Source organism: Tasmannia lanceolata, unplaced genomic scaffold (genome assembly GCF_043159265.1).
Source record: "Tasmannia lanceolata isolate RefF3 unplaced genomic scaffold, GAP_Taslan_0.1 ptg000003l, whole genome shotgun sequence".
Classification (NCBI taxonomy): domain Eukaryota; kingdom Viridiplantae; phylum Streptophyta; class Magnoliopsida; order Canellales; family Winteraceae; genus Tasmannia; species Tasmannia lanceolata.
The window spans coordinates 64,017,345-64,044,286 of NW_027518680.1; the positions used below are offsets into that span (position 1 = coordinate 64,017,345).

Genomic DNA, 26,942 nt, shown 5'->3' on the forward strand with positions numbered 1-26,942 from the left:
TATACATCTTGTTTTTATTTCTAATGTTATTATGCCGATAGTGGATTTATATAAGTTATTTGAAACAATGTTTTTGGGTTATTTTGTCATTTTACAAAGCTAAATGAATGAAAAATCATGTCCAAGACCAATTGTGATGGGGTGGACATGTTAAGGGTGAACTCGGATCGATTTTGGGAATTCAGGTTGAACTTTTATGGGCTGGGTTCAGGTTAATTCTAATTCATTTTATTTCATAGCAAGGATCTCAACCTGACCCAACCCAAGTTGCACCCCCATAATGTAAGTGCCGGCCAATTCAACAGATTTAATTATGTAAGTGGGACATGCATGGGACCTATGTCCACTTATCTTTTGTTTTTCTTTTTTTCTTTTTTCTTTTTTCTTTTATCTTTTTTTTTGTGTATGTGCTGCCAACCAAAAATCCTTGAATTTAGAATGTGGGGTAGTCAGATTTTTCATTTGAGGAAATGAAGTATGTGCAGCTGCACAAATATGCTATTTGTGCATGGCTGCACATACCATAGTGGGGGCCACATTTTGGGAGGGATCCAAAGCATTCATTTGAAAGGCCCTTCCATGGATAGGGTGTGTACCAAAAATCAGCCCTTTAGGATAATCCTAACCCTGCCATTTGTGGAGGTAAAAAATGAGCAGAAACAGTGTCTGTCCATTTTCCCCTCCAACTTTGATTGGGCTAGGATGATCCTATAGGGCTGATTTTTGGTACAAACCCTATCCATGGAAGGGCCTTTCAAATGAATGCTTTGGATCCCCCCAAAATGTGGCACCACTATGGTATGTGCAGCCATGCACAGATAGCTTATACGTGCAGCTGAACATACTTCGTTTCCTCTTTTCATTTTTCATTTTATATATTTATGTTTTTCTTTTTTTACAAAACTTTTAGTCACGTGTATAATATTTTCATATATTTAAATTTCATTATATTATACAAAATAAAATAATTATGTTATAAGATTATTTAACAGCCATATATAAATTTACAATTTTATAAAGATTTTTAATTGCTATAAAGAAATTTAAATTTATAAGGTACTTATTAGCAATAGGTAAATTTCCATTTGTATGCTATGTAATTGATATTAATTTACATTTATTAAATACTTAATGGCTAATGGAAATATTACATTTTCGCACCCATTTTAAAATCTGTTGGATCATGGAAGGTTCAATGGAAGATTTTTGATCTGTATGGGAATAGAGCCAAGATGTTTGGATAGGATTGATATGGATCCTAAGAGATGATTATCTGGATATAAGTTGAAGCCAACCTGAATCCATTCCTTTGACAATCCTAGTAGGCCCTTACTATGCAGGTAGGCGTTGTGCTGATTGGGGCAAGGGTGTAAACGAGCCGAGCCGAGCCAAGGCGAGCTTGGCCAGGCTCAGCTCGGCTCGGCTCGTTAAGCTCGGCTCGGTCAAGCAGACTCGCGAGCCTTATCGAGCTCGAATTATATTAATTTCATACCCCTCATCTTCCCTGGACAGCCCTATCTAGTGTTTTTTTACTACTCTTTTTACACTAGGGGGGTGGTCCAAGTAACAAATGGGGTTCCAAAAAAGAAGTGACATATTTTGCCTCCCCTTTCACTCCCTGGACAACCCTTTAAGTGTATATATTAATATATAATATATATATAACGGTTCCTACACATATGTGTAGATAAGTTATCTACACACTAGCTTAAAATACAGTGGGGGGCCACATTATTTGGGTGATCCAAACCATTCATTTTTAAGGCCCTCACATAGATAGGGTGTCCACAAGAAATCAGATCCATAGGATCATCCTAACCATTCGAACTGTGGAGGCAAAAAATGGACTAATTTGTGAAGGTTTAAAGACATCCATTTTACCTCCACAAATCGTAGGGTTGGGATGATCCTATGGATCTGATTTTTTGTAGACACCCTATCTATGTGAGGGCCTTTAAAATGGATGGCTTGGATCACCCAAACAATGTGGGCCTCCACTGTATTTTAAGCTAGTGTGTCGAGAACTCTCTACACATATGTGTAGGAACCGTTTTCTCTCTCTCTCTCTCTCTCTCTCTCTCTCTCTCTCTCTCTCTCTATATATATATATATATATATATATTAAATTCTTAACGAGCCTTAACGAGCCGAGCCGAGCCTGGCCTAACTCGGGCTCGGCTCGTTAAGCTTAACGAGCCTGGCCAGCCGGCTCGGCTCGTTAAGGATTCGAGCCGAGCTCGAGCGAGCTTCCGAGCCGGAGCCAAAATTGACACCCTTAATTGGGCTATTTATCTGTTTGCTTTCCAACCTCAATCCACTCCTAAACATGTCCTTTTTCTTTATGAAAAGGGGTACATACGGATTGCTCATCAATATTCATTTTTACCCAAAAAATGTAACACTAAAAAATATTTCTTGCAAGTCTGCTGTTTGGCTTGCAAGAAAAACGTTTCTTGGAGAAAAATTTTCCTAGGAATTTTTCTTTGTTTCACAACTTAAGAGGAAAATAACAAATTTTAGGGATATCATTATAAATTATAGGCCCCTGTAAATAAAACTTGAACTGCAGTGGTTCATGCCGTTTTATTTTTTTTTTCATATGTAATCAATCAATGGAAAAACATTAAATTTCAGAAAAACTTTCATTTTCGAAAGCTTTTCAGAAAATTCTCCAATCCAAGCAGGGCCTAAGTGCATTTTTTTCAACCAAGAAAAAATTATTCCATGAAAGATTATTCATTGGCCTAATTGTTTAAGAAGAGGTGACAAGGAGGGAGGGGGAGAGGCTTAGCAGGGTCCGGACAAGAAATCCCTAAACAGTGAAAAATTAAGGCACTTCAAATTGGATTATTTTTCCTGTTTTTGGGGGCTTTTCATGCTCCTAAAACCATGGTTTGAAATTTCGGTTTCGGCATAAATTTCGGACCAAGCCGAAACCGAAATTTCAAAAGAAATCCCGAAATTTCGGGCGAAATTCGGTAAAGACACAAAATGTCGTTTTTTTGGGCTGAAACCTTAGCCGAAATTTCTGCTGAAAGTTGGGAAAGGAATAAAAATTAATATTTTTTTTCGAATTTCGAATTTCGATGAAATTGACGAAATTTTCAAAATTTCGGATTTCAGAAGAAATTTAAAACCATGACTAAAACACAGGAAAATGATTTACGAGTCGGTAGTCGGTACACATGGCATATGTGCTTGGTGATCCAGGGATGGGCAAGTCAGCATATGCCCATCCATGGGAATCCCTATCTAGAACAATGAAATTCTGTTTATAATAACAGAAAAAAAGCACTTACAAACTGCTCAGTATTTATTTCTAAATTATTATCAAGCATTTAGAGTATTTCTAAAGGGAAATGATATCAGCACAACCATGATTTAATAATTGCAAAGACCCAGCTGGTTCTTTTCTGTTTTAATTGTCTTGTGAGAGCTTTTTAGGGAACTGTAATAAACTTTTGACAGCTCTTTATATGCTAAAAGACAAGATGCATTAGTTAAAATATCAAAACATGGTTGTGCTGATATCATTTCCCTTTCTAAATTATTATCAAGCATTTAGAGTACCATATCCATATGGAATGAGCTGAATTATGTGATAAGAATGCATCTTATCGGCGATCCCTCAGCACCATGCAACCTCAGAGGCAAGCAATGCAAAGAGTAAATCCCTGGCTTTATGTTATCCAGTTTCAGGCCTTCCACCAGGATGATTTCCTGAAACATTTTAGCACCAATGTCATTGCCAAGATAAAAACTATCCAAATGAAGTCAATTGAGCCCAAACAGTATGTTTGATGTACTATGAAAGTCTAAACAGCAACCAAGAATATGTGAATACATGCATCCATAAAATTAATCGGTACAGGTCATTTCTCCATATCTGATACAAAATTTTTCTATAACGACACTCCTCACTTTATTATACACTTCTCTGATTAGCTCTATATAGCTTCAGTGAGTTTGGTTGTAACAGCTACAAGAATGCCATCATGAAACATGGGATTGTGCATGTCAGTTTTCCATTACTAAAAATGATATTGGCTGACACAATAAATGAATAAAACAATGGATTGTCTAGGCAATTTCTCTAAAATCTACTTTGCAACTCACTTTTCCAGGAGAGAACTTGTAGCAGATTGACTTATTCATTTAGATTACTAATGATATAAGGCGCCTGGTATCACTATTTTCAACATTTTAGAAAGTAAGCATGGGAAGAAGCAAATCTTGCTCTTCCAAAATCTTTTTCATGGTTTTTGCAGGCAGCCCATGTGTATGGTGGATATAGGCTGTTGATCTGGTGGGCCACTAGCAGAGCTTTCAATGCTCCATAGAATCACTGTGAATGAATTATCCTAACCCCTTGACTGAGAAGGTTGGAAATGAATCATTTAGAAAATCTTTTACAAGGACAATCATAAAAAAAATTTGGGAAAACTATAACAGTGGGCCAGTGAAAACAAACCAACCATCTAGGAGCAAGCAATGAATGATCAAATGAGACAAACAATGAAAATAGAGTGAAGCACCACTGACAAATTAAACTTTAACAGAACATATCCTGTGTCCCCAAATAACAGTAAGGTTCAATTTAATGGGAAAAAGTGACTTACCCTACTTTGTAGAAGAACCAGATGAGAAGGAATCAAATCGTCAAATGCAGCAACAGACAAGTAATCAATTCCTACATGACATAGAGAAGAAATGCATTAGAAGCAACCCGACTCTAAGAGTAGTCATCACATGACATAGAAAATAGCATGAAGAAATGGGAAAAAATTGATGTTACAAAAACATAACAGCAAGAAACAATGAGTTGCATCAAGACATTGTGATACTGAATAAATGTAGATCTTACATGTGCCAGAATTATTATTAAGTGTAAATCCAAGAATATAATTTCCATAGAAATATCCACTATACTCGCTGTTGGTCCACTATACCTTCGACATTTGGCAGTGGGGGACTGTCAGGTAATTGTTCCAGTGATGGAAATCAACCAAATGAGGAAGATACCAGCTTCACATTTATTTATTTTTCATATTGTTTCTACAATAGAAGAGAAAAATGATCTGCAGGAGTATTTTGATGTAGATTACGCTGTCCTTACTGAGGTTCGATAGGGACACAATGTGTAAGGCAGTTTGAATGACCAATATTTATGCGAGGTGATCATTCTATTGATTATCAACTTTGAATTCTCATTGGCCGCCTCCGCCATTGGTTTGGGGGTCTAGGGCAAAGTTTATCACCTTTAAATTCTTATGCAACCTGCATTGTTTGATATTATACTTATCGCATAGTGAATTCACCTCTTTCATGAAATGTGAACTGCTGTCTGAGAGAAGTAAATGTGGGGTACCATATCGGCAGAGTTTATTCATCAAGATAAACTTTGCTCACCAGTGCAAGGTTAGAGACGCAAATGAAGCTTTTTCGGCCCATTTAGTGAACAATTTATTCATGACCGGCAAATGATTTGGGTCTATTTTTCCAATGATATCTATTCCCCATGTTGAAAAGGGCCATGGTGAAGTCAAAGTATGTAACCTCGCAGGTGGCCCGTGGAGATTTGACACTTGTGGCACTGTCAAACTTTATGAAAATCATTCTCCCGGGGTCGTCTAGTAGTATCCTTGTCAAAGAATTTTCTTTTCTAGGGCCTTACCACGGATGTGAGGACCACGACCCCATCGTGGATCTCTTTCATGATCCTAATGGCTTACTCTTCATCTACTCTCTACCACAGATGACGAAATTCGAGGCCGGGTTCCTTATGGCTCTATTTTTTTTATAGGAGGCTTCATTGGGGTATTTGTGGCACTCGATGAGTCTTACATCGTGGAACCAGGGTTTTCTATCTGGCGCCTTTGTGGCTGTTTCAATTGCCCCAACATTGGTGGGAGTTGTCCTTTGCTTTATGATGAGCCTAATCCGGCTCATAGATGCCAGTGTTGCCAAGGCATAAACAAACTGATTCTTTGTCCTTGGAAGGTAATTGAAATTGTACTATTCAAATTGATCGATCAAGTACTCCAATTAGGCATGGTAAGCTAAGACTTCTCATCTCGAGTCTTCTGTTTCAAAACTGCTGTGGAATTAATCTGGGCTAGCTTGGAATTATTTGATATTCTTCCTACAGTATTTGGATGAGTTTATTTTGTCTATATTCAAAAGGATTTTTGTACCAAACTTGATCGAAAAGCTCATGAGTGTCTTTTTTCTTGGTTATTCCTCTCCTCAAAGGGGACATCAGTTTTTCATTCACCTAATTGTTGGTTTGTATCTCGAGATATCACTTTCCATGAATTTGTTCCCTTTCTTTACTGTTCATGGTGTTTCACTTTAGGGAGAGGGTGTTAATGAAGGGAAAAAGGCTCCGACTCTCCTGTACTTTTGCCTCTTATTACTGTACCGCCTTTCTTCTTTGATACTACAAGTTTAGAGGAGACAGATATTGACCTCGTAAAAGAGTTGAAAGTTCATACAAAGAGGAACACTACATAGAACCACCTATCCCAAGATAATCCTACCTTGGATACAGGTATCACATCAGCACATCCTCTCATTGTTTCTGATTATGTTCCTTCTATTGGTGCTCTGATCTACCTATTGGTTATTGCTGCTCGTAAGTGTAAGCAAACTTGTACTCAACATCCCATTATTGATTTTGTTTTTATCAGTCATGATTCCCATCTTATCATTCCTTTTTAGCTTTTATTTTCTCTGTTTCTGTACCTTCTATTGTTTCAGATGTCTTATCTCAACACTTAAGGAAGAATGCACTCTGTGAAGAAATATGAGCTTCAAAGAAAAATCATACTTCGGAATTGGTTGATCTTCCTCAGGGACAGCAACTTGTTGGATGTAAATGAGCACATACTGTGAAATACGAACGTGATGGGAAAACAACTTGTTGGATGTAAATGAGTATATACTATGAAATACAAACCACAGGCATAAAGCTCGATTAGTAGCAAAAGGCTGCACATAGGCTTATGGTATTGATTATCTGGAGACTTTCGCTCGAGTGGCAAAACTGAATTCCACACGAGTGGACTATCAGTTGCAGCAAATCTCTCCAGTTGGACGTGAAGATTGTTTTTCTCCATGGCGAACTAGAGGAGGAAGTTTATATGTGCCCACTCCTGGCTTCCAACTTCATAACAACTAAGGAAAAGTAGGCAGACAAAGGAAGGCATAAGTGGTCCGAAGCGATCACCCAAAGCATGGTTTGAAATGCTTTAGCACGACAGTAAAAGGAGGGGCTACTCTCAAAGCTAAGCGAATCACACTTTGTTTGTTCAGTGTTCTCAAGGTAAAATTGTAGCACACATAGTCTACATGATTGACATTTTGGTAACTGAAGATGATGAGAATGGGATTCTAAAACCAAAGCATTACATGGGCAAAGAGTATGAGATTAAGGATCTAGGAAAGTTAAAAGTATTTTCTTGAGATTGAAGTTGCTTGATCATCTAAGGGTATTTTCATTTCTCAAAGAAAATACATCCTAGATCTTCACAAGGAGACATGAACCCTTGGGTCCAAGCCAATTGATTCATCAATCGAACAGAATCAGAATTGAACGATGAAGATGAGTTGGGATTAGTTGATGTATGTCGCTTTCAGAGGTTGGTTGGCCGATTGATCTAATCTACCTTTCCCACACTCGACCAGACTCCGCATATGCTGTGAATGTGATTAGTCAGTTTATCCACACTCCAAGAACCACTCACTCTAACTTGTAATAGATCATGTAGTCATGTAGAAGAAGCTTTTCACTAAACAACAATAAAAATACGCTACTTACCAATAAGCTTGATGTCTGTGTTATCAACCAACCATTTTGCGCCATCCTTCATAAATCCGACGTAGCTTGAATCAAATCCTCGTTTCCACATAAGTTTCCTATGAAGAAAATATGTTCACTTTAAATTTTCAATCATACCATGCTTATCTCATGCATATTCAACCCAAAGCTGAAGAGAATAAAATGCATTGCTAACAGAGATTGCATACTTGAAATGCAAACCAATTCAACAACCTAAGAAGAGACACACCATGCACAATTGCACATAAAAATGAATTTCAACGTGTTTTGAGTACAAAAAGTATTTAGACTCCCTTAAAAGTTATTTGATCATATATTGCATCACATGCTTAATCAACCCAACATTGAAGAGAGAGAGAGAGAGAGAGAGAGAGAGACACACACACACACATACACATACATACATAAATAAAATCTTACAAACATTGGTTACAAAAGGAAGAAAAATTTTCTTTTAGCCACAAAATCAGAGTCACCTTAAAATCAAATTTCATGAGAAAACAAGTTAGTGATGGAATTAACCCAATGCTACCACTAAGACCTCCAGTTTGCTTGAATTAGCATTTCAAATAGAAGCATTAGACTAGAATAAGTACAGGCTCTCCTGATGAGTTAGAGAGAACTCCTATATAACCATCTTTCTGCACTTCAATCCAATAGATCAATTGACAATGAGAGCTTACATCCAAAGTAAGGTCAGAGATTCCAAAAAGGCATTCCTGTTTCAATGCCCTTTCAGAGGTTTCGATCACAAATATGCGGATGACTTCCCTTCAAGGGAAGGCTGCTCTAGAGAAAAGCCTAGGATTTTGTTCTTTCCATATTCCAAGATTATCGAATAAAAAAAATTCCCCAAATACATTTAGATCATAAATTGCCATTGGGATGACAAAATCATTTCCAAAAATCTGTTATCGAACTACGAAGAAATACTAAAAACCACCATATTTGGACAGACCAAGAACAATGCGATAATATATGACTAGATGTTTCTTCCAAGAAGCCACAAAGAACTCATGGCATCATAGTGATCATATCCCTTCTGAAAATTTGATTCTACTGTTTACAACTTTTCATTCAATGGTTTCCAAAAAGACCAAAGCTCGAGGAGAAGGTTATATTCTTCAATTGGGCAGGAAGTTGATCTAATTTGATGATGAAAGAAACTTATTATAATGTAATTTCAGAAAGAAACAACCATTATATCTGGGGAAACCATATTACCTCATCTGAATACTGTGTATGAGGGATGAAAACCTTGTCAAGCCTCCGGACTGGGAATGGGGTTTTATCAGAACCATGTCGGGATCATAGGTATTTTATTCAAGGGAGTTCCAATTGCAAAAAAAGAAAAAGAACTACATTGGACATTGTACTTAAAGTCTTAAAATTTAGAATCACATTATTTTGAAAATCGTACAATTTACGACTCAGATCAAATCTTATGGATTTCGATTTAAATTCCATCATTGAATCCTAATTTGTACGAATCTTGCAATTTTCAATTCAATCTTTCGATTCGATCGTAAATTGCACGATTCATACGATCATGTGATTTATTCTAATTAGAACAACATTGACAACTTAAACATTTTTTATAATTGATATTTGACACTTGATCTTTTAAAATTTGAGAATTAATATGATCGTGTGTTATTATTTTAAGAGTATTATCTAATATGTGCATAGATTTGGATAAGAAATAGATGATTAGTATGCGACAAGATTGCTCGCAAACACGCAAACAATTCATACTATGATATTAAATAACTAATCACAATCATTTCAATTTAAATTAATGACTTTGAATGAAATAAATGATTGACTATTTTATTATTCTATATTTGTCTGTGAGTTTTTATATACTTTGATTTGGGTTATTGTTAAGGACTAGCATTGATGGAAAATTCAAGGCCGGACAACACATGAGCATGCAGCCACCTTGAGGGAAATAAGTGAATAATATAAAGTATGTTATAGAGTGAGCCAATGTGACTGCGATGACATGAACTTGTCGACCCGAAATTTGCGTTGGTACCTAGCAAATCTTGGAGAAATAAAGATAAAACCATGAAAACAAATTTAGGATTATTTATATTACATTATTAAAATATGATCATAATAAAACCTCTAAATCACTAGAACACTCGTAAAACAACAAGCCCATAATTTTACACACCGTGATACAACATATTTGAAACAATTAATTTAAAGAGAAGAACGGGTTGGTAGAAATAGAATTTTGACACCCTTGCATATGTAATTTACAGGGCACCTTCTTGTTGACTCGTAGCGCGGAGACGAAAAGGCAAGTGATAGCAAACTCTATAATAACAGTGTTCTTAATGATTCTGATATTATTCTTTGTCCCTTTATCGTATTTCTGTATTTACTCTCTTGCCTGGAACATGCAAAATAATTGGAAGAGAATATTAGATCCTTATGTATGTGCCTGATGTTTATATTTATGATTTAACCGCTAGTGACGACTTGTGATGTTTGACCCAGGTATATGCATAGGATAAATTTGATTGAACCGTATTATGAAAATACAAAGAAATTTTGAGTAGATGATCACTTTCAATGGACCCCTTTACATTGTTCTTCTTTGGCCATGCTTGTATACTTAGATAATTTTTCTTGTCATTTTCAGAGATCACTATTCCTGCTATTTTTCTGAGAGCTTCTTGTATTCTACTTGTTTTGGCCTACTTAGTTGACAATTTAAGGGTTATTTTATAATACATTGTCATTAATGCATTTTTATTTTATGAGTTACCTAAATGATCTTCCTGAGTTTTCAGACTCGGTTGTCCCTACCAGGTGATGTAAGGGAAGATGAGAATGGTGCTTTTACTGACGAACAAATTTGAAGCCACTCTACGAGGGGAGAGCAATTGTAGTGTTTTTGGATTGACATCATTGTCTTATCCAATAGTATTTGAGTTTTTCTTTTGGTCTTACTTAGTTTATAGACGTGCTTAGTGATGGAATTTATTGATTGATGTAGACTTTTTTGAATTGGAATAAGATTGCTCACTCATTTATTTACTTTTAAAATTCTTTGTCTTGTATATTTATGTACTGTTTTTTTTTTTTTTTAATTTCATAAGGATTTTGTTGTCTTTTCCCCGTAGCGACCCATTCTGGAAATTGGGTCATTACAGTTGTAGTATCAAAGCCCCCAGGTTTAGTCAGGAATGGGGTAGTTGGACAAGAACTTAAATAAAAGTTATGCACCTCCCTTAAACACTCAATTCTACCCTTAAAGGAAAACACACACCCATGTAGATTACTTTTAAAAGTAAATAAAATTGACCAACCCACCTCTTAAACTACTAAGTAGTTAAGAGAATTAATCTTTTACATATGAACTAATATTATGTTTACTCATTTTGCAGATGCATCAGCAGTATCAGATGAGAGGAAATAGGGGCAATGCCCAAGGTCAGGGTCAGAATCCAGATCAGGGTCAGGACCCCTTAAACATGATTGCACAGCTTCTAGCAGCACAACAACACTCAAGCTACAAATATAGCTGCACTAGCTCAGGCCCAAGCTGAAAATCAAGCAGCTAATCAAGCGGCCATTCAGAACATTGCAACGGCTCTAGCAGGACATCAGGAGCCGAGGGCGGCAGCAGACCCTTCCCAACTCCACAGGCAGTTTAGAGATTATCACCCGCCGGAGTTTACTGTGATAGGAGACCCTTTGTTAGCAGATCATTGGATCGTGGAGGTAGAGCGCATCTTCGCGGTAATGGGGTGTACCAAAGCACAGAATATTCGTCTTGCTACCTTTATGTTAAAGGAGAAAGTGGTACTCGGTGGATGACAGTAGAGCGGAATTATCCAGGAGCTAGAAATAAGACTTGGGAACAATTCAAGACACGGTTCAACAATCAGTATTTTCCCAGGCATGTTAAGAACGAATTGGCATCCTAGTTTGCTTCGCTAAAGCAGGGAACTATAACTGTGGCTCAGTATGGAGCCAAATTTAGAGAGTTGTCGGAGTATGCTTCGGAATTTGCACATTCAGAGGAGGACAAAGTGCAAAAATTTATTGACGGTCTTCGCCCCTCCATCATGGGGGAGCATCATCAATTTAGAACCTGATACTTTAGTGTCAGCCTGTGCAAAGGCCGAGGTAGCAAAGCGCAGTGATAAACTGATTCAGGCTGCGCGGACTTCAGCAACAGGGAACAGAAATAATGTACCTCCTTCGAAGAAACTAAGGACAGATGGAAGCGCACCTCCAAGAATGCCATGTAACCTTTGTAGCAAGTTTCATTCTGGAGTGTGTTGGAGGACGATGAAAGTTTGTTTCAACTGTGGTGACCCAAACCATAAGATTCAGGATTGTCCTAAGCCTATTTATCAGCCTTTCCGACCCCCAGCAAGACCACAACAGAACTTTCCGCCAACAGCGAACCAGGGTAACAAAAACTTCAATAATCAGCCACCTCAACAGCAGCAGCAAAGACAGCCAATGCAGCAAAATCAATGGAGAGGAAACCAGGGCCGTCCACAGAGTCAGGGGAGAAATGCCCCTCAGGCGCCAGTCAACCGTGTGTTCGCACTAAATCAGCAAGACGCCAAGGCATCAGATGAGGTGGTGGAAGGTCAGCTTTTTGTTAATAACTCTTCAGCTCATGTTCTTATTGATTCCGGTTCCACTTTATCCTTTATAACACCTGCATTTGTTCGAGAATTGGATTTAACCTCTGTGCCTTTATTGCATCCTTTGAAAGTTGTCACACCAGTAGGAGATATTGTAGTTACTGAATTTGTCTGCAAGGGTTGTGTTATTAAGATAGGTTATAAAGAACTTTTGGGAGACCTAGTATTATTAGACATGAATGATTTTAAAGTCATACTTGGCATGGATTGGTTAGCTTCCTATCATGCCAATGTAGACTGTTTTCATAAAGTACTGAGATTTGCTATTCCTGGAGAAAGGAATTTATTTTTGAAGGAGTGACGCGTCCTAGGAAGATCAAGTTGATAGCAGCAATGAAAGCTTAGAAGTTGTTAAATAAGGGGTGTGAATGCTACTTGGCATATGTGAAGAAGGAAGATGACAGTGGAGAGCTTTCTGCAGCAAACATTCCTGTGGTGAGCGAGTTCTTGGATGTTTTTCCGGAGGATTTGGCGGAGTTGCCTCCCCACAGAGAGGTTGATTTCACTATTGACCTTGAGCCAGGGACCAGACCTATCTCTAAGGCTCCTTACAAAATGGCCCCAGCAGAGTTGAAAGAATAAAATGATCAATTATCAGAGTTGCTCGAGAAGGGATTTATTAGGCCAAGTTCATCACCATGGGGAGCTCCTGTTATATTTGTAAAGAAGGACGGTAGTCTTCGGTTATGCATTGACTACAGGCAGTTAAATAAAGTGACCATCACGAATCGTTATCCACTTCCTTGGATAGACGATCTTTTTGATCAATTAGAAGGAGCTGCCCACTTTTTGAAGATTGATTTAAGGTCCTGACATCATCAGTTGCGTGTCAGAGACAAAGATATCTCTAAGACTGCATTTCGGACTCGGTATGGTCATTATGAATTTGTGGTGATGCCTTTTGGGTTGATCAATGCTCCAGCCATATTTATAGATGTAATGAACAGAGTGTTCAAGCCTTTTCTTGACCAGTTTGTAGTGGTGTTCATAGATGATATCCTTATTTATTCGAAATCCATGGAAGGGCACACCAAGCATTTGAGGCTTGCATTAGAGACTTTAAGACAGAATCAGTTGTATGCAAAGTTCTCTAAATGTAAGTTTTGGTTAGAGCGCGTGACATTCTTGGGTCACGTGGTATCTAAGGAAGGAATCGCAGTTGATCCCGCTAAAGTCGAGGCGGTTACCTTGTGGAAGCAGCCAACAAATGTGTCAGAGATCAGGAGTTTCTTGGGGTTGGCAGGTTATTATAGAAAATTTGTCGAAGGCTTTTCAATTTTAGCTGGACCGTTGACGAAATTGACAAGGAAAAATGTTAAGTATTTTTGGACTGAGGAGTGTGAGAACAGTCTTCAGGAATTAAAGAAGAGGTTGACATCTACTCCAGTGTTAGTGCTTCCTTCTACGGAAGGAGATTTTGTTGTGTATAGCGATGCTTCCTTTAGGGGATTGGGTTGTGTTCTCATGCAATCAGAAAAAAGTCATTGCATATGGGTCGAGACAGTTAAAGAGGCATGAAGTAAATTACCCCTCATGACTTTAGAGTTGGTGGCAGTAGTGTTTGCTTTGAGGATCTGGCGACATTATTTGTATGGAGTGAAGTTTGAGGTTTTTACAGACCATAAGAGCCTCAAATATCTTTTTGATCAAAAGGAGTTGAATATGCGCCAAAGGAGATGGTTGGAATTCCTTAAGGATTACGATTTTACTTTGAGTTATCATCCTGGGAAAGCAAATGTAGTGGCGGATGCTCTTAGCAGACAAGAACATCCTAAACTAGCATGTTTGATAATGGAAGAGTGGAAATTATTGGAGCAGTTCAGAGATCTGGATTTGGGGAATTGAGAGGTTGGTGACAGCTCTCTCATTGCCAGTCTACGAGTTCAATCAGATTTTATGGAAGGGATCAAGTCGGCTCAGGCAAATGATGCAGAGATAATGAAATTGAAGGCAGAAGTGGATTCGAAACCAAACGTTTTAGTTAGGGAAGATGGTTGTTTGTATTTCAAAGCTAGAATTTGTGTACCAAGTAATGAGGAGCTAAGAAAAAGCACCTTGGACGAGGCTCATAAGTCTCGCTACACCATCCATCCGAGTAGCACCTAGATGTATCAAGACCTGAAAAGAAATTTTTGGTGGAGTGGCATGAAGAGAGATGTGGCAGATTATGTGTCTAAATGCTTAACTTGTCAGAAGATAAAGATAGAGCATCAGAAACCTAAAGGTACTCTTGAACCCTTAGAGATTCCTGAGTGGAAGTGGGGCAGTTTGTCGATGGACTTTATCATGGGTTTACCCAGAACAAGGAGTGGATTTGATAGCATATGGGTGATTGTAGACCACCTCACCAAGTCTGCTCACTTTATTGCTATGAAGAAGACATGGACCTTGAAGAAGATGTCAGAGGTTTATGTTGCTCAGATCGTCAGATTGCACGGAGTGCCTACATCTATTGTTTCAGACAGAGATACTAGGTTCACTTTTGGATTTTGGAAGAGCCTGCATGAGGAGTTGGGTTCAAAGTTGAACTATAGTACCGCTTATCATCCTCAGACGGACGGTCAGACTGAAAGAGTGAATCAGATTTTGGAAGACTTGTTGCGAGCATGTATCTTGGATTTTGGAGGAGATTGAGAGCAACACTTACCACTTTGTGAGTTTGCTTACAATAATAGTTACCAACAAAGTATTCAAATGGCTCCATTTGAAGCTTTGTATAGTCGTGCTTGTAGATCTCCTCTATGTTGGGCAGAAGTGGGCGAGAAGCAATTAATTGGACCGAAGTTAGTTCAAGAATCGACAGAAAAGGTAGCCTTGATCAGAAAACGTTTGAAGACAGCACAGAGTAAGCAGAAAAGTTACACCGATCAACGGCGAAGAGAGCTTGAATTTGCAGAAGGAGATAGGGTATTTGTAAAAATTTCTCCGTTCAAGGCGGTTATGCGATTTGGCAGAAAGGGAAAGTTTAGTCCTCGCTATATTGGACCTTACCGTATTATTAAGCAAATTGGTGCGGAAAGTTCTGTTGTGGTCTTGCTGGGGTCGGAAAGGCTGATAAATAGGCTAAGGACAATCCTAAATTTTATAGTTTGGGTCGCCACAGTTGAAACAAACTTTCATCGTCCTCCAACACACTCCAGAATAAAACTTGCCACAAAGGTTACATGGCATTTTTGGAGGTGCGCTTCCATCTGTCCTTGGCTTCTTCGAAGGAGATACATTATTTCTGTTCTCTGTTGCTGAAGTCCGCGCAGCCTGAATTAATTTATCACTGCGCTCTGCTACCTCGGCCTTTGCACAGGCCGACGCTAAAGTATCAGGTTCTAAATTGATGATGCTCCCCATGATGGAGGGGGGAAGATCGTCAATAAATTTTTGCACTTTGTCCTCCTCTGAATGTCCAAATCCTGGAGCATACTCCGACAACTCTCTAAATCTGGCTCCTTACTGAGCCACAGTCATAGTTCCCTGCTTCAGCGAAGCAAACTAGGATGCCAATTCGTTCTTAACATGCCTGGGAAAATATTGATTGTTGAACTGTGTCTTGAATTGTTCCCAAGTCTCATTTCTAGTTCCTGGAGAATTTCGCTCTACTGTCATCCACCAAGTACCAGCTTGCTCCTTTAACATAAAGGTAGCAAGACGAATATTCTGCGCATTGGTACACCCCATTACCGCGAAGATGCGCTCTACCTCCACGATCCAATGATCTGCTAACAAAGGGTCTCCTATCCCAGTAAGCTCCAGCGGGTGATAATCTCTAAACTGCCTGTGAAGTTGGGAGGGGTCTGCTGCCGCCCTCGGCTCCTGATGTCCTGCTAGAGCCGTTGCAATGTTCTAAAGTGCCGCTTGATTAGCTGCTTGATTTTTAGCTTGGGCCTGAGCTAGTGCAGCTATATTTGTAGCTTGAGTCTGTTGTTTTGCTGCTAGAAGCTGTGCAATCATGTTTAAGGGATCCTGACCCTGATCTGGATTCTGACCCTGACATTGCCCCTATTTCCTCAACATAATATTAGTTCATATGTAAAAGATTAATTCTTTTAACTACTTAGTAGTTTAAGAGGTGGGTTGGTCAATTTTACTTACTTTTAAAAATAATCTACATAGGTGTGTATTTTCCATTAAGGGTAGAATTGAGTGTTTAAGAGAGGTGCATAACTTTTATTTAAGTTCTTGTCCAACTACCCCATTCGTAAGACGTACCCAAGACTCGTACACCAGGTTCCTCACTGACTAAACCTGGGGACTTTGATACCACAACTGTAACGACCCAATTTCCACAATGGGTCACTACGGGGAAAAGACAACAAAAACCTCATTAATTTTTTTTAAAAAAAAAAAAAACAGTACATCAATATACGAGACAAAGAATTTTAAAAGTAAATAAATGAGTGAGCAATCTTATTCCAATTCAATAAAGTCTATTACATCAATCAATCAATTCCATCACTAAGCACGTCTATAAACTAAGACCGACCAAAAGAAAAACTCAAATACTATTGCATAAGACAATGATGTCAATCCAAAAACACTACGATTGCTCTCCCCTCCTAGAGTGGCTTCAAATTTGTTCGTCAGCAAAAGCACCATTCTCATCTTCCCTTACATCACCTAGTAGAGACAACTGGGTCTGAAAACTCAGCAAGATCCTTTAGCTAACTCTTAAAATAAAAATGCATTAATGACAATGTATTATAAAATAACCCTTAAATTGTCAACTAAGTACGCCAAAACAAGTAGAATACAAGAAGCTCTCAGAAAAATGGTTGGAATAGTTATCTCTGAAAATGACAAGAAAAATAATCTAAGTATACAAGCATGGCCAAAGAAGAATGTAAAGGGGTCCATTGAAAGTGGTCATCTACTCCTCAAAATTTCTTCGTATTTTCATAATACGGTTCAATCAAATTTATCCTATGCATATACCTGGGTCAAACATCACAAGTCGTCACTAGCGGTTAAATCATAAATATAAACATCAGGCACATACATAAGGATCTAATATTCTCTTCCAATTATTTTGCATGTTCTAGGCTAGAGAGTAAATACAGAAATATGATAAAGAGACAAAGAATATTATCAGAATCATTAAGAACACTGTTATTATAGAGTTTGCTATCACTTGTCTTTTCGTCTCCGCATAAGGCGATTCAAATGGATCACTACGAGTCAACAAGAAGGTGCTCTGTAAATTACATATGCAAGGGTGTCAAAATTCTATTTCTACCAACCGGTTCTTCTCTTTAAATTAATTGGTTCAATTACGTTGTATCACGGTGTGTAAAATTCTGGGCTTGTTGTTTTACGAGTGTTCTAGTGATTTAGAGGATTCATTATGATTATATTTTAATAATGTAATATAAATAATCCTAAATTTGTTTTCATGGTTTTATCTTTATTTCTTCAAGATTTGCTAGGGACCAACGCAAATTTCGGGTCGACAAGTTCATGTAATCGCAGTCACATTGGCTCACTCTATAACATACTTTATGTTATTCACTTATTTCCCTCAACTTGGCTGCATGCTCATGTGTTGTCCGGCCTTGAATTTTCCATCAATGTTGGTCCATAACAATAACCCAAATCCAACCCCCTTTGTTCCTACCCGAGCCACCCCCCGTGGTAGTAAAAACGAGTAACCATAATTACACTAGGAAAGGTGTCCCAAGGGACTTTAAAGGGGTTGAATATACCATTCCACTTTATAATTTTCTGTTTCTTGCTTTTCCATTTATTTATTCTCCCTTTCTAACTAGATTAAGTTTGTTTTTTCTTTCACAGGTTTTGCATAAAAAGGTGTTGAAGTATGGTGATTCAAGGAATTTCATGAAGGACTTTTAACAGCAAAATGGCCGACCCTAGCGGGAATAATCTAGGGTTGCTGGTTTTATGATCTGAAAACTTGGAGGTGTGGTGATATCAAATTTTGCAGTGGTAATGGAGCTATGAAATTGGGGAAAACTTTCGTACATCGGCATGAAAATCGCAGCCAAGATTTGAAGATAAATTTTCATTCAAAATGTAGGTTGCAAAAACAAGGCTATTGGGGGATTTCTTGGCTGAAATTAAATCATATAGATTGGGGTATTGGGGTTTGTAAATTATGTACTAGTATTCAATTTCTCTACCTTTTATTTCTTTATGCTTACAAAGAGGGTCAAAACATGAAGATGATGATAGTATAGATGTACAAACAATGGGCTTAGGCCTTGGGCGATTTTCTATTATTATTATTATTATTATTATTATTTATTTATTTGGGCTATGGAGCATGGATAGAATCAACTGAATTGGGAATTTCATGGTGAAAATTAGATGAACAGAACAGGGCATGATTTTTCACAATACATATTTGATTTAAATGATGGTGGTGTTAGACGAGGGTTAGGGTATGGAGATTTTGAGTTTGGGTTGTATGAGACATGGGATTTGATGGGTTTTAGAGGATGGAATTGATTCAAATAGGGTTGGTACCTCCATGAAGAAAATTTCAAGAACAATTAAGAACATGAATACTTACTTGAAATTTAGATTGGAGATTAACCCTAAATCCTCCTCTTCTTCTTCTCTCTCGGTTTCTCAGCCCTCTCACTCTCTTTTCTGATAACTCTCTCTATCTCTATCTCTCACTGATGGTGCGTGGGATGAGAGAAAAACCCACGGTTATGGGTTTTTAAAACCCTCAGGATCCTACTCTCTCTCTTATTATCGTTATTTTCTTGAGTTTAGAGGGCACGATTTGGTTTTTCTATAAAACCCCAAACCTGCCCTAGCTTCCTTATTAGATTGTAATTCCTAATCAAAGTAAGAATCCTATTAGGGCTTGACAATTAGAAAGGGGTGCACTTATCAATCTCCCTTGGATCTTATTTTAAGGGTTTCAAAATTGCAAGCAAGGTGGGCCCACTATGTACGTATGCACTTCCCAATCTTAGGAGTGTGAGTACAGCAAGATGTGGGAAAAGATTTGGGTTTCCAAATCAAAGCTCATCACTTCCTATTTAACCTCTAATGCACTTTTACCAATTTGCCGTCATTTAATTAAGTTAGCAAACCCTAGATTTACCTCCACAAATTTCAATTAGGGTAACTTTATCAAAACAACTTAGTTATTTTGCAAGGAGTGTCATTATCAATATATATATATATATATATATATATATATATATATATAAGAAAAATTTTGGAAAGGAAAATCTGTGGTCGTTACAATTCCAAAGTAGTTCTCCATAACTCTAACTACTCCAGCTTTGGTTTCATCGATTAATACTATGTCGTCTGCAAATAACATACACCGTGGCACCTAATCCTGGATACCCTCCGTAAGCTCATCCATAACTAGCGTAAAAAGATAAGGGCTTAGAGCTGATCCTTGGTACAGTCCTCTTGTAATTGGAAACTCGCTAGACGTGCCATCCATGGTTCTGACACTAATTACTGCTCCATCGTACATATCCTTAATCACATCAACATATTTAGTAGGCACTTTTTTCCTTTCAAGGACCCACCATATATCACTCCTAGGAACCCTATCATACGCTTTCTCCATGTAAAATTTAAAATAATGGTTCTCAATGACAATAATTTCAGACATTTATTGAAGTTCCATTTTATATATATATATATATATATATATATATATATATATATATAGTGCGATGATATTTTCACCCCCCCCCGCCCCCCAGAACGCATTCGCCCCCCTTATAACGTGAACAATGGGCAACTTTAACGCTTTTTGACGTCAAATCACGTTAAAAGGGGGGCGAATGCGTACTACAAGGGGGTGAAAATATCATCGCCCCATATAAAATCATGTACTCGGTCAAGAACTCGCCCAAGGCAAAAATAGGTTGACTCAGCCGGGTCAGTGTTGATCCAATGAGTTTTTAATTGAATTAAGCAAGCTGAATGAGTTTTCAATTCACTTGGTAGGGCCATAACCAATTCGGCTCCGGCTAGTTTGTGATTGACCCCGTGAGTCTTTGAACATGAAATATATATGTATATGTGCGTGTGTGTGTGTGTAATGATATCTGCATTCTTTCGTTTTAATCATGACACCCCTCTCTTTAGTTACACTATTCTAAATAGTCTTTACAGTTCCCAAAATTCTCTAAGCAGTCAACAAAAAAAAGTGTATAATCTGGTGAGGAGTGCCAGTTTTAATAAAAGGAAGTGCAAATATCATTTCCTTATATAAACCTTTTCCTATATATATATATATATATATATATATATATATATATAGAGAGAGAGAGAGAGAGAGAGAGAGAGAGAGACAGAGAGAGAGAGACAGAGAGACAGAGAGAGAGAGAGAGAGAGAGAGAGAGAGAGAGAGAGAGAGAGAGAGAGAGAGACATATCAAGTAGAATAAATAGTCTTCTAATAAAAATGACACTATTTTTTCCACGTGATTACACAGGGTTCTACTTTCTTTTTAATTAGAAAATCAAATCAACTATAAAATGATTTCAACCAAAGGGGGGAAGAAAAAAAAAAGCAAACATTTATAGGCACTTATACTAGATATTCTACAAATTCTAAATGGCTCCCCTGTTTATGTGCATCATTAGAAAAGTAAACTTAGGATGGTTTAAAGAAAAATAAATTGAATATTGTCAACCATTTTTTATACAATACCTTCCAAGTTACAACTGCATAGAACATGTACTATATTGAGGTGAAATTAAGGAAATAGTCAACATAGAGTACCTATCAGTGTTTAATGTTCTGAAAAGTACACGGCGTACTCCTTTGGGAATATTCAGAGACTCCATAACTTCAGCTGTAAGCAGAAGAAAGTGTTCCGTTATATACTTATATATATTATATTATATATCGCAACAACGATGGTTAGAGCAGACTAAAATCCTTCGCTGGCATTAAATAACAATGGATTTCAAAATGGCATCATTCATTCATAAAATCTTCAATTATGCAATACATGCATACTCTTGGGACTGAGTTGTCTTGGGACTGAGGCAATATTGTAAATTCTGAGTCCTTCCATGAATGAACAAATAAGAGGCGGATTGTGCTTACACACTGTTGCATAAATTATCATTCTTGTGAAATACTGAGTCCTTATGTTATAGTTTTTACAAAAAGTAAAGTACAGTAAGTATTGTAGTTTTTCAGCCCCAATCCCTGGAAGATAACCAGAATATGTTGGTGATGTGCCCACAAAGTCATTATAAAACAGTAATAAAATTTAGTGGTAAATGGAAACCATAGAAATAGATTCAGCAGAGATTTTACTAAAGTCGGCAACTACATTGTAAATAGGCATAGGGGTAAAATTGATTGGCATATGATGGACATATTATAGGGAACAAAGCATAGAAGCTTACAAAATGCAAATCCAAGAGGTTTACAGTATACTCATGGAAAAATACATATGCTTACATCTATACATATAGATGGATTAATGATTGATGTCATTTGGAATAATTACTTCCGAGTTCATTGCTGAAGGGTTATAAATCAGATCTGCTGATAAAAGAAGGATGCATTCAATACAGTTATACAGTAAGGTTGGGCATCCTCGCCATTTCAGTTTCAATACTAAACTAATGCCACTGTTAACATAGGCTGGCAGGAAAGGGGATTCCACACTCCAAAAAGGGACCTTTCCATTGACCTCTGTCGCTTTTGGGCATAACTGACTCATTGACTCCACTTGCGTCCAGCAAAACGCATTAGGTCTTAGTGTCCATAATGTTAGTTTCAAAGCGGATGAGCTCTATTAGATGCTGAAACACCATGCACTAAATTCTTATCTTTTTTCTATGTACAGGGATGTGCATGTATTACAGAGTGCTCACATCATTTTACATTATTTTGCACGTGTATAACTCAAAGGGTCTAAGGGGTTGAACAGAATTTATTAATGCAACATTTTTCTTGAGTTTTGGATATGATAAATGCCCAATGGTTCTTTTGATAGTAGTATTTCTTGCTAACTCATGAACCGACTCTTAACATCATTATACCTTCATCGCCAAGAAGTTGTCATTCAACAGCACTAATCATGTTACTGTTCGTGTCATTAACATAGTCATTCTAATCTCCACGTCAAGATTTCTATGGTTCTGAAAGTTGGTGAATGCATCGGAACTAGCAAGCAGATCTTCGGTTATTTTTTGGAATTTCTTAGACAATAGTAGGCATTTTCTGAAGCTTGCAAGTTCTATTTTTTGAAAACCCAAATGTTGGCTTTCTCCTTAATTATTTTATCTTTAAGATGCCTTGATCTGGGACTGATACAATAAGGATTACTGGTTCAGAAGAATATTGGACTTGACCCATTTCTCGGATTGCCTGAGTCTGAACTCATTCAAATTCTAACTTGGGAATGATCAGCTTTGACTTTCAAGGGTCATAAATGCCTTCCAAGTTCAAATGGAGTTATAAATCCATCCAAATGTGAAAGATAGAGGACATACATAAACCATAATCGGGTGTATATAGGTAACATTGAAATACCTGTGTAAACGGACAACATTAAGTGTACATAATTAGATAGGAGTTTACTTTTATACAGCTTAGGGGATACATGCAATTGGTTTGAGTGTCTATTAGACATACAAGGACTACTGTGATTTACTAAAGTGGAGCAACGAATAGCAAAGTATAGTTACATGACCGAAATTCAAAATTGCTTAAATTTTGAGGCTCTACAATAGAAGGTAAAATCCCTTGATTCAAATAATTCACAACAAAGAAAGTTGAAAGCATACATTCCCAATGAATATAGATGAGTTCATTTAGAAGTTGCACTTACCAGTTATGTTCTTATCTCTTGGAACATCCACTAACAATGCATGACCTGTTAAAATTTAAATAGTAGAATATTCAGTGAGATGTTAAATAAAAGAAACTACATGATTGCACATTGATATGATAGAACTGGGAAGGAAAGCAAAAAATATGGCACAAAGATTAAACTAAAGCAACAAGAAAAAATGTATAAGTGCAGTTAGCATAATGAGACAATCTATATAACTTTTAGTAAATAGTTCCTAGAGGCTTTACTAAGAAAGACACCCTAAGTGAGTTGGATAGAGAGAATTTTTTAGAATTCAATTCCATAGAAGAGTTTTGCAACACTGCTTTCAAGTGAAATCAAACCGATGAGATTCTGGTGAGGGTTTTCATTGATTTCTATAAACAAAATGAATTGAGCTTTGTTGCTGTGACAAATTAGTTATTGTAAAATAATAATGATCTCTCTTATCAAGATGAGGGCTTCTCAGTATTCACAAATATTGAGCATGTTAGTCTGGAGCCCAAAGCATCAACTACAGTTGCCCTAAAAACCAGATCAGAAGATTGATTAATTACCAAAAGCTATGATATATGGGTACTTATATGGGGTCCAAGTATTGTGTCAAACATGATATGAAAGTATGACACTGATACTGGGATGAATTGAAACATGAATATAGACATATTTAAAATGCAAGGAACTCTTTAACCATCATATTCTTCCGCCAACTATGCAACACTATGATGAATTGATGATATCATGCTTCGGAATTTATATCAAGTTTAACGTTATATTTATTCCTATATACCCGGTGTTGTACTTGTACCTCTTGGTATGGGAAAACCTATACCTTGTCTATTCTACTGTTTTTTTAATGATATTTGTACTGTATATATCTTGTAGATATAGCGAATCATGTCTTCGCCCCTTGTGTTTGTGTCTATGTTTGTATCTCTATCTGAACATTATAGGGTAAAATTGAAAAATTAGTTAAATCCATGAAGAAAGCGCCAGTCGAAAGTTGGGAGGAGATCCACCGTAAAGCCTATATCCACGGCATAGACGACAAGAAAATCCACCATAGGAACTGGAGATTACAAGACAAAGTTGGTATCTCTTACTAAACTCACCAAGAAAGCCTAGTATCCGCTATTCAACCTTTAGAGCTCTCAACCCTCTTCTGAAAAAACAAGAATACCAGACAAGCCCTAAAACCCTTTATACAAAGTGGGTCAGAACAAGCTTACTCGAATCGGGCCAAAATCACTTAAAATAAAATGGGTCGCTGAATTCAAGACAACCAACTCAACACAGATTCATCTGGGATTTATGGTTGGTGTATCATACGATTGAGCATCAGTAAATTCGTTACGCGCTATGAGATTCAGAGCAATTCATATAAAAAGAAAGAATTGGAAGGAAAAGGGAAAATACATACCATTGAGAACTTCAAGGTCGAGGGTATCAACATCGAACCCAGCTTCAAAATAGTGCTGAAAGACATGACCAGGGGCATCGACGTGGGTGCCGGTGTGGGTGGCCAACTTCATCTCGGAGTTGTTAGCGATGGAGCCGTTCTTCATGCTCTTTGGGAGCCAGAGGAATTGGCCTAGCCCCTCCGATGACTCAAAAACGGGCATGTCCTCTCTCAACCTATGGCTAATGTCCAGAATCCTTCCCCCATCATACTCCTCCCTCCTCAGCGGAACCAGATGCTCTTCTTCTTCTTCTTTGCTCCACCCAACTCCACAGCCCCCTTTGGTGTCGTCTTCGTAGGCAGATGATGGATGGGCGTAGGGTAAGGACTCACCCAACAATAGCAAGTGGGTATGGAGTAGGAGGAGTAGAGCAAGAAACGTAGTCGCCTTCACCGACCTTACTTCCATCTTGTTAAACTCGATTATTGATGTTGGTTTCTGAGACTGAGTGTTGAAAATATAAGAAAACCAAGGAGTCCTGATTCCGTTGAATTCGTATACGGGATAAAGCCAAACAGTTTGAATGCCCCCGAGTTTGATTCCGTTAAATTCGCTTCTAAGGATAATCCCTAGCGGTACCAAAATTTTGAGAGGAGTTCTAAACCGAAGGGCGCCTTTTCAGTAAAAAAAAAGGGATGAAAGGGCACCCCAATTGGTTGTAATTTGTAAATCACCGGATAGTATTTAAAGTTCTTTGACTTTTTTTGACCCTATTTAATTCACTGTGATGATTTACAACCAATGGGGGAGCCCTTTCATCCCTCTTTTGCAAGGGCGCCCTTTAGCTTAGAGATCCTCAAATTTTTTGAATATACCTTTTCTGCTCTCTTCGTTTTGGATTTTGATAATTGATTGTCATCTTCCTTTTGGATTCTGAGAATTGTTTGGCAGATAATATTCTAACGAATTGTTATAATATGTGCCTAGTTAGATTGGGTTGAGGTTCACTGGTGGATCGTTTGTGTGTAGGGGTGCTCGTTCGGTTATAACCGAACTGAATAGACCGAAATTTGATAATAATTTCGGTTATCAAATTTCGATAACCGAAACCGAACCAAAATTTCCAAAAACCGAACCGAATCCGAACCGATTAAAAATTCGGTTATTCGGTTATAACCGAATAGTGGGAGAAAAAGAGGAAAAAAAGCAAAATCTTGATTTGGATTGGAGGGCTAGGATCATCCTATCGAAATGATTTTTCGAGCACAACCTAATTAAGTTGTGATAAATCAAATGGACGGTTTTGATCATCCTACGGAGTGACCATATAGCACTCTTTTTGAAAAAATAATGATTTTTATTCATAATTTCAGTTATTCGGTTAACCAAATTTTTTTTGAGATGACCAAATTTCCAAAAAAAAAATCGAAACCGAACCGAAAAGAAAAAAAACGAACCGAACTGACCAAACCAATTCGGTTCGGTTATTCGGTTATAACCGAATAATGAACACCCCTATCTGTGTGGTAGATTAAGCAAGTTTGTTGATAGGGCAAGTAGATATATTAGAGAATAAAATCAGATCAGAAGATTTGATTTGAATGGGTTAGATAGAGTAGTTGGGTTAGATTAGGCAAGTGAATTATATTAGAGTTATCTAAGCTATAGCTTAGAGGAAAGTGTTCCTAAGCTATAGCTTAGATAATCAATTTTGGACTAAAAATCAAGGGGACTGATATCTTCGCTACCATATTTTGATAATGACATTATTAATTTATTTTAGAGGAAAGTGTTCCTAAGCTATAGCTTAGATAAGCTTATCTAAGCTATAGCTCAAAAACACGTGGCCCCACATTTTTTGGGGATCCAAAGCATTCACTTGGAAGGCCGTTCCATGGATATGGTGTGTACCAAAAATCAGCCCTATAGAATCATCCTAACCCAATCAAAGGTGGAGTGGAATGGAATGTGTCCATGTTTCTGCCCATTTTTTCCCTCAACAGATGGCAAGGTTATGATGATCCTATAAGGCTGATTTTGGTACACACCCTATCCATGGAAGGGCCTTCCAAATGAATGCTTTGGATCCCCAAAAAACATGGGGCCACATGTGTTTTGAGCTATAGCTTAGATAAGATTATCTAAGCTATAGCTTAGGAACACTTTCCTCTAAAATAAATTAATAATGTCATTATCAAAATATGGTAGCGAAGATGTCAGTCCCCTTGATTTTT

The 26,942-nt window shown here is 37.6% G+C and overlaps 1 protein-coding gene across 1 annotated transcript; it reads right to left on the minus strand.

Moving 5' to 3' along the window:
- Positions 1 to 3,138: 3,138 nt before the first annotated feature.
- Positions 3,139 to 25,320, minus strand: LOC143858599 (Cyclase family protein). Its single transcript, XM_077369287.1, has 6 exons — positions 24,729 to 25,320; positions 23,306 to 23,350; positions 21,235 to 21,307; positions 7,820 to 7,917; positions 4,620 to 4,690; positions 3,139 to 3,720 (listed from the first exon to the last, which is right to left on the minus strand). Exons 1-6 carry the CDS (start codon positions 25,174 to 25,176, stop codon positions 3,595 to 3,597), a joined length of 861 nt encoding a protein of 286 aa, XP_077225402.1. The 5' UTR covers positions 25,177 to 25,320; the 3' UTR covers positions 3,139 to 3,594.
- Positions 25,321 to 26,942: the final 1,622 nt, after the last annotated feature.